Source organism: Phoca vitulina, unplaced genomic scaffold (genome assembly GCF_004348235.1).
Source record: "Phoca vitulina isolate PV1807 unplaced genomic scaffold, GSC_HSeal_1.0 scaffold2, whole genome shotgun sequence".
Lineage (NCBI taxonomy): Eukaryota > Metazoa > Chordata > Mammalia > Carnivora > Phocidae > Phoca > Phoca vitulina.
This window is the reverse complement of record NW_022589705.1, coordinates 91,577,152-91,594,050: the sequence shown is the minus strand read 5'-3', so window position 1 is coordinate 91,594,050 and position 16,899 is coordinate 91,577,152. Positions and strand designations below refer to the sequence as shown.

The 16,899-nt window shown below is 45.1% G+C and overlaps 1 protein-coding gene across 1 annotated transcript; it reads left to right on the top strand.

Annotated features, from left to right (window-relative positions):
• The first annotated feature begins 7,804 nt into the window (after positions 1-7,804).
• On the top strand, positions 7,805-16,169 carry CUNH1orf158 (chromosome unknown C1orf158 homolog). Its single transcript, XM_032418511.1, has 4 exons — positions 7,805-8,082; positions 9,840-9,953; positions 13,478-13,655; positions 14,829-16,169. The coding sequence occupies exons 1-4, from the start codon at positions 7,969-7,971 to the stop codon at positions 15,008-15,010; spliced, it is 588 nt and encodes a 195-aa protein (XP_032274402.1). The 5' UTR covers positions 7,805-7,968; the 3' UTR covers positions 15,011-16,169.
• The last annotated feature ends 730 nt before the right edge of the window (positions 16,170-16,899 follow it).

Below are 16,899 nucleotides of genomic sequence, written 5' to 3'. Positions count from 1 at the left end.
GAAAGTCAATTATCATATGGTTTCACTTATTTGTGGAACATAAGGAATATCATGGAGGACATTAGGAGAAGGAAGGGAAAAACAAAGGGGGCGGGAATCGGAGGGAGAAATGAACCATGAGAGACTATAGACTCTGAGAAACAATCTGAGGGTTTTAGAGGGGAGGGGTTGGGGGGATGGGTTAGCCCGGTGATGGGTTTTAAGGAGGGCATGTACTGCATGGAGCACTGGGTGTTATACGAAAACAATGAATCGTGGATCAGTACATCAAAAACTAATGATGTATTGTATGGTGACTAATATAACATAATAAAATAAAATTTTAAAAAGTATTTTCTAATTTTCAATATATTTTCTTATCTTTACATATGTTCTTATATCTTCAGGGCAAAATTTCTAAAATATAAAATAATCACACAGTAGAGATAATCAATAATGCCATGTTTGGGCTCTTTGAAAACACTAAGAAAATTGATAAGCATCTGGTAAGACCAATAAAGAAAAGGGGGAGCACAAATAGTAAATACCAGGAATAAAAAGGGACTTCAGTACAGATCCTAGAGATATTAAAAAGATAATGGGAGGAAATTATGAGCAACACATGCTAAAAAATTGAGAATTTAAATGCAATGTGTAAATTCCTAGAAAAACACAGTTTACCAAACTAAAAAGAGAAAATCTGATTTGTTTATAACAAAAGATATTGAATCTAAACTGAAGCCTTCCAACAAAACAAACCAACCAACACAAAATGTAAATCTCCTGACCCAGATGCCTTGATTTTCTTAATATTAGGGGGAAAATGACATTAATCCTACATAAGCTGGCATAGAGAATGTAAAAGGCAGGTATACTCTTTCTGTGAGGCTTACTTAGTAATAAAACTCCACAAGGACAGTGGAAGTGAACATTATAGGCTGTGAAAATCTTATGGATATAAATATTTCTAAAAAATATTTAGCAAACTGAATCCATCAATATATACTAAGGGTAGTATATCATGACCAAGTTGAGTTTATACTAGAATGCAAGATCTGTTTCACATTGGAGAATTCGTTAATATCACAAACTCAATGTAATTTATCACATTAATACATTCAATGAGAGAAACTGTGTGATTATCTTAATAGATACAAAAAATTAAACATTTATTTATGAAAAAACTGTCAACCCTTTAGAATAGAAGAAAATTTCTTTAACCCAATAAATGGCATCAACAAAAAATACCTATAGCAAACATCATGCTTAATGGTGAAACCTAGAACGTTTCCTCTTGGTATCAGGAACAGGAAAAGAGTTGCTCCCTATCATTTTTATCTGACATGTATTAGTGGTCCTAGCCAATGCAAGAAGACAAGAATAAAGCAATAAAAATTGAAAGGGAGGAAATTAAATAGTTATTATTATTTGCAGACGCTATGATCCTAACAAAATTATTAGAGTGAGTTAACAAGGTTGATGGATTCAAAGTTATCACCTGTAGAAAAAATCAGTTGGAAGCCTTTCTCTTTCCGCCATCTTGGAGCCCATGGAGGCCTGCTGGGAACAGGACTAAAATGACAAATAGTCTGAAAGGCTGTGGTCTAAGGTCATTTTTGCTGGCTATAAGCAGGGTCTCCGGGACCAGAAGGAGCACACAGCTCTTCTTAAAATCAAAGGTGTTTATGCTTGAGATGAAACTGAATTCTATCTAGACAAGAGATGTGCTTATGTGTACAAAGCAAAGAACAGCACAATGACTCCTGGTGGTAAACCAAACAAAACCAGAGTAATCTGGGGAAAAGTAACTCATGCTCATGGAAAGAGTGGCATGGTTCATGCCAAATTCCGAAGCAGCCTTCCTGCTAAAGCCATTGGCCACACATTGGGGTGATGCTGTACCCCTCAAGGATTTAAACTTACTGAAAAGTAAATAAATGAAGATGTAGATTTAAAAAAAAAAAGAAAAAATCAGTTGCTTTTAATATGTAAGCAAGAATCAGAAAATGAGATAAAACTAATCCATTTAAGTGGCATAAAATATAAAATACATAGGAACAGACAATATCGTGAGGGAAAAGACGACTCATAGAATAAGAGAAAATATTTGTAAATCATATATTTGATAAGGAATTAACATCAAGAATACAGAAAGAATCCCTACAACTCAACCACACACACACAAAAGCACACCACCACCACCACCACCAGAAAACCCAAACAAACAAGAAAACAAAACAAAACAAAAAACACTTCAGAACAAACCAACCCAGCTAAAAAATGGGCAAGGGACTTGAATAGATGTTTTCCTAAAGATGATACACAAATGGCCAATAAACACATGGAAAGATGCTCCACATTATTAGTGACTGGGGAAATGCAAATCAAAGCCACAATGAGATATCACCTCACATTCATTAGGATGGGTTGCTAATAAAAATGAAATGTAACAAGCGTAGGCAAGGATGTGGAGAAATGGGAACCTCTGCGCATTGCTGGTGGGAATGTAAACTGGTGTGAACCCTGGGGAAAAGAGTTTTGTGTTGCCAGTTCCCTCCCTAGATGTTTCAAAAGACTGGAAGGGGAAAAACTCAAACAGATACCTATACACCCATGGTCGTGGTAGTACTAGTCACAATAGTCAAAAGGTGGAGACAATCCAAATGTCCATCAACAGATGAATGGATAAACAAAGTGTGGCCTATATATATAATGGAATACTATTCAGCCATTATTCATCCTGAAAAAAGAAATTCAGAATGAATTTTTTTCTTTTTTTTATTATGTTATGTTAGTCACCATGCATTATATCTTTACTTTTTGATGTAGTGATCCACGATTCATTGTTTGCGTATAACACCAAGTGCTCCATGCAATACATGCCCTCCTTAAAACCCATCGCTGGGCTAACCCATCCCCCCACCCCCTCCCCTCTGAAATCCTCAGTTTGTTTCTCAGAGTCCATAGTCTTTCATGGTTCATCTCCCCTTCTGATATTCCCGCTTTCATTTTTCCCTTCCTTCTCCTACTGTCCTCCATGTTATTCCTTATGTTCCACATATAAGTGAAACCATATGATAATTGTCTTTCTTTGCTTGACTTCTTTCTTTCTTTTTTTTTAATAAAAGATTTTATTTATTTATTTGACAGAGAGACGCAGCGAGAGAGGGAACAGAAGCAGGGGGAGTGGGAGAGGGAGAAGCAGGCCTCCCGCAGAGCAGGGAGCCTGATGCGGGGCTCGATCCCAGGACCCCGGGATCATGACCTGAGCCGAAGGCAGACGCTTAACAATTGAGCCATCCAGGGGCCCCTTGACTTATTTCACTTAGCATAATCCCCTCCAGTTCCATCCATGTCAATGCAAATGGTGGGTATTCATCCTTTCAGAATGAAATTCTGACATGTATTATACCATGGATGAACCTTGAAAATATTAGGCTAAGTGAAATAAGCAAGACCAAACCAAACTGAACCAAACCAAACCAAACAACCAAACCAAACCAAACCAAACCAAAACCCTGTATGCTTTCACTTATATGAGGTACCTGCAACAGGAAAATTCATAGAGCTGGAAAGTAGAACAGGGATTACCAGGGCCTGGGGGAAGTAGAAATGGGGAGCTATTGCTTAACAGACAGGATAATCAAAAAGCTCTAGAGGTGTGGAGTGATGGAAACAAACATACATACTGATGGGGAGAATATAAATTGACATATTGGACAACAGTTTAGCGCCATCTAGCAAAGTTGAAGACACACATACCTTATTACCAGCAATTCCACTGCTATAGGTATGTATCTTAAAGCAGAGGTTTCCAAAGCAAGATCCCTGGAGATCCTCAAGCTTCCTTCGGGGGACCTGCAAGGGCAAAACTATTTTCTTAATAATACTAAGAGGTTATTTGTCCCTTTTCACCGTGTCGACGTTGGTTCTGATAGTGGAGAAGCAGTGGTGGGTAAAGCAGCTGGTGCCCATGCATGAATCAAGGCAGGGGCACCCGTGGGGCTAGAGCCATGTTCTCCACTACCACACACTTGCAGTAGAATAATTAATAATAATAATGATGATGATGATGATGATGACAACGATGATGCTAGTTTCACTTAAGGTTGTCCTTGACAAAGAAGTAAAAATTATTAATTTTATTAAATCTTGACCTTTGTGCTGTGTGATGAAACAAAAGGTAGGTGTGAGTAAAATTCTGCTGTTGCATACCCAAAAATGACATTCTCTTGAAAAACAGTACTGAAGTTGTAAGCAGAAGTAGGTAGGCTTTTTTTTTTTTTTTAATTAAATACCGTTTTTACTTGAAGACATGATGGGTAGAAAAACGTGATTATTCAAATTGGAACATCTGGCAGATATTTTCTTAAAAATGAATGAAGTAAGTCTGACACTTCAGAGAAAACTGGACATTAGTGGTTGCCAATGACAGAGTTTTGAGCTTTCAAACTAAAACTAGAATTTTGGAAAACTTGTATCCATCACTGTGAGCTGGCCAACTTGCTAATGCTTAAAAGCTTTTCTGATGAAATCACTAGTGGTCTTAGCAGATGCAATTTTTAAAATATCATATAATATGCCAACATTTGGAAGATTTGTAAGGCTCAGTATACCCATGTATTTCAAATGATCACCATGATGTTACAAAATCACAAAGAACTGAAAGATCTACTCAAAGCACAAGCTCAACCAGTGGATTTTAATGTAACAGAGCTCAAAGAGGTGACTGAATAGTTTCAGATTCCATATTGTAACTAACCTTTAAGAAATTACGACTCATTGAGTTTTGCTGTAGCATCAGAGAATATCAACAATCAGCGGCAAAGCCTATTAAAATATTTCTCTCTCTTCTAACTACAAATCTATACGAAATTAGATTTTCTCCTTTACACAAAACAATATATCACAACACATGGGATTTTTTTTTTGAAATCAACAAATCATAATATATTTATATTAATCTATTGGGCTTGCCCATTTTGTGGTATAAATATCCTCACCGTGAATGATTTTGAGCTACCAATGTGATTTTACAGAATGTAATATTGGGAAGAGATGGGCACCGTTGGCTCTCATGAGCTGCTATGACCTGGCTCCAGACCCCAGTACAATTCATATTTTAAAAAGCCCTATTGGGATACCACTTTACACCAGTTAGAATGACAAAAATTGACAAGGCAAGAAACAACAAATGTTGGAGAGGCTGTGGATAAAGGGGAACCCTCTTACACTGTTGGTGGGAACGCAAATTGGTATAGCCACTTTGGAAAACAGTGTGGAGGTTCCTCAAAAAGTTAAAAATAGAGCTACCCTATGACCCAGCAATTGCACTACTGGGCATCTACCCCAAAGATACAGATGTAGTGAAAAGAAGGGCCACATGGACCCCAATGTTCATAGCAGCAATGTCCAAAATAGCCAAACCCATGGAAGGAGCTGAGATGCCCTTCAACAGACGAATAGATAAAGAAGATGTGGTCCATATATACAATGGAATATTCCTCAGCCATCAGAAAGGATGAATACCCAACTTTTGCATCAATATGGATGGAACTGGAGGAGATTATGCTAAGTGAAATAAGTCAAACAGAGAAAGTCAATTATATGGTTTCACTTATTTGTGGAACATAAGGAATAGTATGGAGGACATTAGGAGAAGGAAGGGAAAAATGAAAGGGGAGAATCAGAGGGGGAAAAGAACCATGAGAGACTATGGACTCCAGGAATCAAACTGAGGGTTTTAGAGGGGAGGGGTTGGGGGATGCGTTAGCCTGGTGAAGTGTATTAAAGAGGGCACGTACTGCATGGAGCACTGGGTGTTATATGCAAACAACGAATCACGGAACACTACATCAAAAACTAATGATATAATGTATGGTGACTAACATAACATAATAAAAAAAAAATTTGAAAAAAAAAATAAAAAATTTAGGACCCCTTTGGGTCCTAAATAATTTTTAAGAAACTAGAAATTTGAGAACCACAGCCCTAGAGAAATGGCTGTATCTGGGTTCCAGGAGACATGTACAAAAAAGTCAAGGAACCACAGCTACATGCAACATGAGTGAATCTTAAAAATATTACCTATAGGGACTCCTGGGTGGCTCAGTCGGTTAAGCATCTGCCTTTGGCTTAGGTCATGATCCCATGGTCCTGGGATCGAGTCCCACATCATGCTCCCTGCTCGCCGGGGGGAGTCTGCTTCTCCCTCTCCCTCTGCCTCCTCCCCCCACTCATGCTCTGTCTGTCTCTTTCTCAAATAAATAAATAAAATCTTAAAAAAAATATTAACTGTATTGAGGAAAAGAAACCAGATTCAAATGAATACATGCTATACAGTTCCATTTATACCAACTCCACAAACAGGCAAGGCTAAGCATTAGTGTATACGAATGCATCCTTTGGTGCTCAGCATAAAAAAAAAAAAAAAAAGCAAGGAAGTGACAGCTACGGAAGTCAGGTTGGAAAAGGAGGAGGTGTGTGTGGCACTTCTGGCGTGCTGGTAATGTTCTGCTTATTGACCTCTGTGCTGATTTTGTGGGGTTTTGCTCTACTGTAATTCATTTATCTGTACATTTATTTTTAATGTACCTGTTCATATTGTGTTACATTTTATAATTAAAAGTTTTTAAAAATGGAATTATACAGAACACATGACTCCCCTGTACTCGGATTGGAAGGACATCGCCCCCTTCCTGGCTCTAGCCTGCCCAGACCACTGTCCCTGCCAAACAGAGGTTTGCCATGCTCTGTGGTGTGTCTTCATGTCCTTTCCCCACCACATGGTTAGTTTCAAGAGGGAACAAATAGTTTCTTGGAGTTCCTCTACTTTTGTTTAAAGACTGTTGGAAAAATACATTCTCTGAATTGCCTACTTGAAATTGGATGTCTTCATTTGTGGCAAGTGAGACTACAGCGTTCTGCTTCTTTAATTCAACCATATTAGAGACACCTTTCTCTGTTAGCATTTTGTAACAACTACAGAGTATTTCATTATATAGATGTACCGTAATTTATTGAACCAGCCCTCCCTCAATAGATAGGTTGTTCCTAATTTTTTTTTGCTTAGTGAATAAACAAAATAATGGCCTTTCTCCCATTGGACCTCAGTGGGGTCCCTCTGTGGGGATGGGACCCTGGTCTAGTCACTGATGCATTACACACACAGCTCAGTGCCCAAGATGTAGCATGTGTTCAATAAAATGATTGTGAGGTGAATGAAGACTAACCAAATGAACCACATGGTATCAGTTTGAGCACAAAGATAGGATTCTTTGTGGAAGCCCCTTGGGCAAAGGGGCAGACAAGCACTGAGTGGAGCCCAGGGGTCTAGGCCTGAATCAGAGTGGATTCAAATCCCAACTCTCCCACACGGGTGACTTTAAACAGCTACTTAATCTCTCCTTGCTTCACTGCTCTCATCTGTAAAATAGGTGTAATAGTGGCATCTGCTTCATAGGGCTGCTATGAGAATTAAATGAGTGACTACATGCAAATGTCTCCACATGGGCCTAGCACATCAGCACTAGAGTAATAGAATTAGTAATAGAATGTGATCATCTCAACTCATCCTTATAAAAGTACCCCAAGGATGATGCCTCTCACAGGGTGACAAGACGAAAACAAGGTCCTTCTGGCCCCGCATTTGTGGTGGTTATTTTTGGTTCGATTTGCTTCTATGGGGCCGGTTTTGCTCCTGAAGAATCAGCTTCCCCCTTAAGGAGAGTATTTATAGGCACAGCCTATCACCATGGAGACAGTCAACAGTAGGGAATCCAAGATCACGTCACCTCTCCTTGGAGGCTGAAAGTAGACTCTCGGGCCCATTTGTTTTGTGAAATTGACAGAGTGTCATCATCTATACCCACTCAGAAGGGTGTCTGGGAAGATGAAAAAGACACCCTAAACTCAGCAACTGCGTAACATCTCCCCGCTCCTGAAACCTGAAACTGTGGCAAGTCAAAAGACTCAGGGCAAACACTTACCATGCAGTTTTTGACTGCAGTAAGTCCACAATCCTTCTCTACCCCAAGCTGGAAGGTCGAGACCAAATATTCAACCCGAGTGCTCACTGGAAACTGGGTGGAAGAGAGGATGAAGGTAAGGAGTGGGAGAAAGTGGACAGAGGGGTTGGGGTGGCCTGGCAGGCAGAGATAGGAATGGGGTCATTACTATTTCCAAATTAAGGGTCACAGATGGTTACATCTTAAGAATGTGACATTAGGGTGTCTGTGCTCTTCACAGGGGAGTTACATGCAAGCCATCATCAAGGTCACCATTATATCTTGAAAATGCCATAGCAGAGGTGTCAATATAGCTGTGCCTCAGCATTATTTTCAGTGGAGTGTTTCCAGGCATCTGGTGTTCCCGTCCCTAATTGCTCTGCACCTTGATTTGCAGAACGTCTGCTGTCCCTGGCCTGGCCCTTCCCAGAGTGGGGTACTTGCCGAGGCAGTCTCGTCACTCCCTGCATCGATGTCCAGTGATGAGCTGCTGCTCTCTGACACCTGTTCCACAACCTTGCCCTGCCTGTGAATTTCAGTTTTTACTTTCAAAACAGAACAAATGGGCTCTTGGTGTCCCCATGTACTTTAAAGGCCAACACAAAAATACTTTGCCTGAATTGGCCTACTTGAAATTGAATATCTTTATTTGTGGTGGCAATCAAGACTGAGTCACTTACACTTCTGCGGAGACATGGAGATATCCTCATGTCTTCTTGGGAAATGGGCAAGAGGATGATATACAATTGGTAATTTTGGTGGGGAAGGGTGGTGGTGACTTCTGAGAACTGGAAAAGGCGGTTTTGGTAGTTATGGTAGTCAAATGCTAAGCAGAATTCACCAGTAAAGCCATCTAGTTATGGACTTGTATTTTGGAGATGTTTTTGTTTCTTACTTGTTATAGATCTATTCAGATTTTCTATTTCTTCATGACCCAGCAATTCCGTTTCTGGGTTTACACCCAAAAGAACTGAAAGCAGGATTTTGAAGAGAGATCTTCATACATCCGTATTTGTAGCAGCATTATTCACAGTAGCCAAAAGGTAGAATGGATAAGCAAAATGTAGGATATGCCTACAATAAAATATTACTCAGCCTTTAAAAGGAAGAAAATTCTTACACATGCTACAATGTAGATAAACCTCAAAGACATCATGTTAAGTGAAATAAGCCAGGCGTGGAAAGACAAATACTGTATGATTCCACTTGTATGAAGTACCTGGAGTAGTCAAATTCATAGAGACAGAGAACAGAATGGTGGGTGCCACGGGCAAAGGGCGGGAGCCGTTTAATGGGTTCAGAGTTTTAGTTTGAGAAGATGAAGAAGTTCTGGAGACAGGTGATGATGATGGTTGCATAACCATATAAGTGTACTTAATGCTACTGATCTGTATATGTAAAAATGGTTAAAATGGTAAGTTTTGTTATGTCTATTTTACCACAATAAATTTAAAAAAAATGAACCAGGAAACATAATATAATGGGGCGGGGCGGGGGGGAAGAGTGGAACTGGGAAGAGGTGAGGAAAACAAAGAAAAAAAAGAGAGGAAGGAGGCAAGCAGGAGGGGGGAGCAGGGAGAGAGAACACAAAGGGAACAGGTACAGAAGGTGAGAAGTGGTCAGGTGACACAAGTAAAAGCTTTCCTGAGGCATGGGATGCCAAGTGCCTGAACGCTGTCCTTTCTAAGCTTTGGAAGGGAGGGGGCAAAATTAAGCTTGCATTGTGAGGATGCCCTGGGCTCCGTGTTTACCCTTTCTCTGCCCAGCTTTCCCTAGCCCAGGAGGGAAAGGGATGCTGCAGAAGTGGGAGAAGCTGCATCACAGAAGTTATCCTGACCATTTCATCTCTTTCAGTTCACCAAAGCCACGGAGAAAACACCTCAGTGCATTTACAGAAAAGAGTACGTCCCCTTCCCAGGCCACAGACCAGACCAGATCTCCAGGTGGTATGGCAAGAGGAGAATTGAGGTACGAGGGAGTGGGGGCCCCACACTCAGGCCTGGGCTCCCCCCAGTGCTCAGGAGCCACCACCTGCCCGCTTCTTCTAAGCTCAGTTCCCCCCTAGAGGACACAGTAGTAGTCTTGTGAGCACCCTCCCCAACCCAGGGGCTGCAGATGGCATTCACCTTTATTTACAATCTGCCAAATCTCAAACTGGTAGCATTCCCCCCCGCCCTGTATCCCAGCACTGTCCTGGATCATTTTCCAGTTCCTCCAGGTTCTCCCAACAGGATGTAGGCAAAGGGTGTGGGAAATAAACAAGCAAGGTAAATACCGAGTTAAGGGGAACATAGAAATCACATAAGGTCCTCCAAAAGCGAGTAGCGGTGATGCTTGGATGACAGTATTTTGTATCTTCTATGCCCCAGCTTCCTGTTCTTTTGTATAAAAAGTCAGGGACCATTCTGCCCTCTCTCACTCATTGAGTGAGTGCCCTTGTGTCGCAGGTCCCCGGAGCAGGAAGCAGGGCGCTGCGACCTCAGGACATGTCCCCCCTCCCGCCCCCCCCAACCCCATACCTGCCTAAACTCAGGGTGGGGGCACAGAGTGAGGGGTGGGCAGTGTAAGGATGGGAGCATTTTGGAGCTGGAAGGGTTCCAAGAGATTGTTCAGCTCAGCACCCTCATTTGCAGATAAAAGGCACCCCGGGTGTGGTGAATGTCTTGTCCAAAACTGTGTAGCTGGTTGGTAAGAGACTAAGCAGGTGGCTGATTTGTGACTCAAGCAAGTATCCTCACAACCCTCTTCATTATCTGCTGGAGTGGACTCTGTCTTCTGCATTCGGGAGTCATCTCTGTATAAAACAGCACCACATTTTCAGCTCTGTGTGGGCATCCCTGGATTGCACGGATATCCCTGGAGTACGCCGGCATCCGCAGACCATGCTGACGCCCTGGGGATGCCAATCGTTACCATTAGTGTGCCCTGAAGACCCAAATGCATGCTCACAGAAGGAAGTCAAAATAAGAACCCATGATCTGGGGTTCCTGGTCCCCAGTCATCAATATATATGAGGTACTTAGCCTAGTTCTCAATACACATTCATGCCCTTCTTAAAGACTTTTGGACTCATTACAAACCCTGATGAAGAGATAACCACACACACACACACACACACACACACACACGCACGCACACACACAGAATCTGGTTAAGGGGCCCCTGGGTGGCTCACTCACTTAAGCGTCTGATTCTTGATTTTTTGCTCAGGTCATGATCTCGAGGTCATGAGATCGAGCCCGGAGTTGGGCTCTGCACTTGGCTGGGAGTCTGCTTGGGGATTCTGTCTCTTCCTCTCCCTCTGCCCCTCCCCCTGCTCTCTTTCTCTCTCTCTCAAATAATAAATAAATAAATCCTTATGTAATCTGGTTAAAATTAAGAAGTCCCCTGCCAACATATACACAAAATAGAACCAAGCAATCAGATATCTATTTCCAAGGACTCTGTTCAAAACTCCTGCTTGTGTGCGGGGACCCTGGACATAGCACTGCCCCACACAGCTGCTTCAACCCATCAGCTCTTTTGGGTACTTCATCCTGCTTTTCCTCCTAGGACAGCCAGCTCCCATCCCCACTTCACACTTCCTCCTTCTTAGACAAATGCATATCTGCTCTTTCAATTGACTATGGATCGATGGGGTTAGCATCACCCAGAGAGGACCCCCTTCCTGTGCTTTTCCACTAGGCAGGTATATTCATCGCATTTTTATGTTCTGAATTTTAGATGGTTTGACATCTTAGGGGCCGTGCTAATCCTGGACAGACTGCCCTCCCAAGGCTGGCTAGTTCCTACAGACAGTAAACAGCTTGCCTGGAAGCACGCCTTTGGGATACAAACCAACCAATCCAGAGCCCACACCCCAACCACCTCTTTTATGTAACATTCACATGCCAAGCCAATATCCCTTTGCCTTAAATCACTCCAGGGCCAGGCACCAATAACCGGAAGCATCTCTTTAGCTGAAATCTAACTCCACAATCCTAAACTTCTCAAACTTGCTTACCCTGCCTCACCTTGTTCCTTCCCTTGGAAAACACATGGAGGTCCTGGGCCATGCTCTCTCTCTCTCCTGCTCCTTCTTCGACACTGGTGCTTCCCTATGTGGTCCCGTGTGGTGCCCCCTCCTCTCAGGAATTGAAAGTAATAAACTTTCTTTTCTTTTTTTTAAAGATTTTATTTATTTATTTGACAGAGAGAGACACAGCGAGAGAGGGAACAGAAGCAGGGGGAGTGGGAGAGGGAGAAGCAGGCTTCCCGCCGAGCAGGGAGCCCGATGCGGGGCTTGATCCCAGGACCCTGGGATCATGACCTGAGCCAAAGGCAGACACCTAACGACTGAGCCACCCAGGTGCCCCAGTAATAAACTTTCTAAATCGTTTTTTTCCAAGGCAGTTGTCTCTCTATCTGTCACCTGATCATCTGATCAAAACAAAAATCTCAGGTTCATCATCAAGACAGCAAGGCCGTGCCCCAAGCCAAGAAGAATAGCAAGAAAATCCCTTTCTCCTTTCCCTGCTGTGATGCCTTCTCAGCACTTCCCTGGGTTCATGGGAACCCCTCCAACTTGCTTTCCCTGGCATTGGACCTGTACTCCCGGCACCTGGTGATGCGGATCTTGGGAACCCCTGCCTAATGTCTGTGCCTGTCCCCTTCGTCTCCCTTTGGCATTGTGATCTGACTTATTTATGGAACCACCACTTGAAATATTATGTGCACCTGGCATTTCCAGACCAGAGCAGACACAGACCTCCCTGTTTGCTCCAGACATGAGGACAGGCATGGAAATCCACATTATCCTCCCCTGTAAATCAGCCCAGTCCTCCAAGACTCCCTTCCAGGGCCAAGAGGATTTTCTTCGGAAAGGCACGGATGCAGGCAAACGTCCCAGAGTAAGGAGGACACGGCTTTCTTCTCCTTGTAAATAACTCCCACTAAAGAAATCACTCCTCGAGTTTCCAGCCGAGGGAGCCATAAATCCTTTGCAGGAGAAGGCAATTTATGGAGCGTTCTCTGACTCTTCCCATAGTAACTGATTGAAATACAAGGTGCGTATGTCATGCTCGGTATTCAATGCCTTTCACTGGCCATGGCAATAGGCACTTGGATGGAGGAGCCTGGAGACACACCAGAGGGTGTAATTTCAGATCACAAGGGCAGCGGTGAGATGGTTCTGGCTCTTCATATTCAGCTGGGTGTCCTGCCTTTCATTTTAATGTGTCCCCATAGCCCATTCTAGGGATGAATTGACTTGGCATGCGTTGGGGGCCCCCAGACGGAGAACTGACTGCCGCAAAGCCGGGATGTGTGTGTGACGGTGAGCTGCGTCCTGGTGGGCCAGACAACTGTGTCTCCCAGGTGGTGGCCTGGGGGCTCAGGCAACAACACTTGCCATCAGCTTCACACACCTCCGAGGCAGCAGCTTCTGCCTCCGTCCGCCGCCCTGTGGATACCTTGCTCCTATCGGTTAACACGCCCACTGTCTGTCTCTCCAGGGGCTCCCGTACAAACACCTGATCACGCACCACCAGGAGCCCTCCCACCGCCATCTGATCAGCACCTACGATGACCATTACAACCGGCACAATTACAACCCCGACCTGCCCGCACTTCGCACCTGGAGTGGACATAAGATGCTGTGGCTCCCAGAGAAATCCGACTTCCCCCTTCTCGGTATTCATATAATTCAGGATTTCGCCCTGTGCTGGGCAGTGAGGCGTCCACAGCTGCCCTAGGGCTGTGGATGCTGAAAGACTCACACAGAGAGCATTAGTGTGACCCGAGAGAGGGGAGAATTCTACTGACCCGCAGGGCTGCTGCTTGCCACGGAGGTGACGTGGGCTGTGTGGTGAAGCCCTCACCTGTGCGCCGTGCCAGTCTGGGTTTACTGGGAGCACGGGTGGCAGGGACAGCATCACTGCCCTCAGATCCATCATCTTTGCATAAACAGTGACGACCGGTGCCCCGGGGCCCCGCATTAACATAGCACCTGGGGGACACAGGAGTGACAAACGGGGAGGAATTCCTGCCCTTGGGAGAGTTTTCATTCCAGTGGGTCCCAGATAAGACACTGTTAATGGATAACTTAAGATCTGGTGAGTAAGATCATTCTGGACCACGATATATGTGCCACGAAGCGAAGATGCCAGGTAAGGAACACAAAGTGAGGCAGGTATTTGTGAATCTTCTTTGGGTGGAAAGATGAGGGATGGTCTTTCTGGAAGAGAGAGTTGAGTTGAGAAGGAGGGAGCCATATAGGAATTGGGGAGTGGGGGGAGAATTCCAGGGGAGGAAATAGCAAGTGAAGATGCTCCACAGCAGGAAGACCACTTCGGGGCTCATAGGCCACCACGAGGAGTGTGGATTTTGTCCTTCCAGGAGCAACAGGACTTTGAAGGGATTTTTGTAAGAGAGTGCCTTGATCTGATTTACATTTCAAGCTACCGTCCTCCTTTGCATCCAACTTTTTGTACTCCCTACCCTTCAATGCAAAGGGACCTGCGTCTTATGGTGAGCGGCTTGTCACTCCTCATTACTTTTGCAAGGGTTTCTCCTCGGGATCGCTCTCACAAGCCTGCACTGCTCCCTTCCCTGCTAGGGTAGGACAGTCCCCCAGGAGCGGCAGGGCCACCCTCCACCAGTCGAGGGGCTGACTTTTCCGAGGCCTATGTACCAGCGTCTGGTTCCTCCTGAGTACGCGGGGAACCGGCCCCACCCTGAGCCAACACTCCTGCAAGCCCTTCTTCCCTCCGGAACCAGCCTCGGTCCCGGATACTGCAGCCCTGGAAAACACGTTCTTCTGGCCGGTCCACGCCCCGTTCACCCAGAGCCTGGTTTCTCTTGCAGCTCCCCCTACAAACTATGGCCTCCATGAACAGCTGCAGCGGAGATGGCTCGCACCCAAGGCTGCCACGAGGGAGAGCATTTACACCTCGTCCTACCCCAGACCACCACCCTATGCTTTGTCCCGGCGGGAACATGCCATCCCCGTCCCTCCCCCTCGTCTGCACCCTGTCCCACGCTTCTGAGAGCTGCCAGACCCCGGGCAATGCAGGCAGAGCCAGCCGGAGCCCCACTGTGCTGTCCAACAGGCCAGGCAGCCGGCAGCCTGCAGACCCACCCAGAGTTTTAAATCCGACCCCGCCGAGGGGCCCTTAGAATCATGGTCTGTGTTTGAAGATTTCGCCCCTCCTCCAAATCCTCAGGTTCCTTTCTTTTCCATCCCACAAGTAAAGCTCTTTGACAGAATGGAGTGTCACATATATGCAGAATTGTGCAGAATGGCAGAAGGCCCTCTCCCTCGTTTCACATGAGGGGAAACTGAGGCCCAGAGAGGTAACATGATTCCTGCAAGTTCTCACAGTGGGGTACCTACCCTCCAGGAGTGTCTGGTCCATACAGAAGGGGATCTGACCACGAGACCCACCGCAGAGCTCCATGACATAGTAGAACGTGGTTGTGGGAGCTGGCCGTCGGGGAGGGGTCCAGCCCGTCATTGCCTCCCCAGGGGTGCGCTGAACCCAGGGTTCAGAGGAAGCAAGACACACAGCACTCCCTTCCACCTCTGAGCTCTTAAATCCTTTTCCGGGTTTGAGGATGGGGAATTTTTCAGCGAGTGTTTCAGAATGAGGATGGACCCGCAGACAGAAGATCCGGGGCACTGTCCTGGTTCAGGGACTTGGTGCTGTCCTCGCCAAGGATGGAGTCCCCCGAGGCACGTTCTGCCACCTGATGTGGAGTCCAGCCTCCAGATGAGCACAGCCGGCCCGCATCTGCCCTGTCAGGGCGGTGTCCAAATGGCCTTCTCTGCCTTCTGCCTCCACCCCGATTATCTGCATTCATTACTGTAGGCTCTGCGCTCGGTGTTTTGGGGCTCTTCTCTGGACCCACGCTCACCCCGATCACCACGACCCAGTCATGTTCCACACTCTGAGCCCACGTCTAGCTGCTTCCCCACACCCCTGCCCCAAGGTGGACCTCTGTCCAGACCCCAACCCATCTTGATGCCTAAAGACCCCTTATTCTTCCCAGAACTCAGCTACTCCCACTTCTGCATCAGAGAAAAGTAAGCCCCCCAACCCTCCCCCCCAGAATCCTTCTGCCAGCATCAGAGAGGAGGTCACCTCTCTGCTCCTCCCTCCGTCCATCCGTGGCAGGGCATCAATACAATTCTGAGGCCCTGCCAGCTCATCTCACAACCACCACTACAAACGGTTGTTTTTCCTGCTTTGGAGAAAAAGAAATGAATAGAAGTGTTTTTCCATGAATCTTTTCCTTACATTTTTGGTACCTACTACCACATTCTAGCAAATAATCAAGAAAAAAAAAACAAAAACAAAGGCAAGAAAAAAACAAATAATATTTATTCTGGGTTGAACAAGCAGTTCAACAAAAGCCAGGATCTAGGCCTAAACGAGATTATCTCATTGACTTGTTGCTATCGTCATCCATGGTAGGTGCCCCAAGGTAGGGATTATAAACGTTATTTCTGTTTACAGAAATGGGAACAAAGAACAGAGACAACAGAGATTAACTGGCTGGCCTGATACTGCACACGTAATGAATCCTAGAGCTGGGATTTGAACCTAAGCGGGCTGGTCACAGAGCATGCATGCCTAGCCCTTGTGCAAAACTGTCTCTTCAAAGAAATAAAAGCCTTGAGACCAGCTGGACGTGTCGGTCTGCTGTGCATTCGGCTCAGGGACATGTGTGTGTGGTTGGCTGTGATTCTGGACCGGAAATAATGTGACTCAAAGTAGAGGAAGACTGGGTTCGGGCCGTCCCTTTCAAGGACACCTGCTGGCCCCAGGCCTCCTCTAGGTTGACCTGAGCACACTCTAGAGCCATCCCTCACTCCTCCAAGAGTCTGTTCACTGACCCCGTCTTCCCTACCAGACTCAAAATTCCCTCAAGTCAA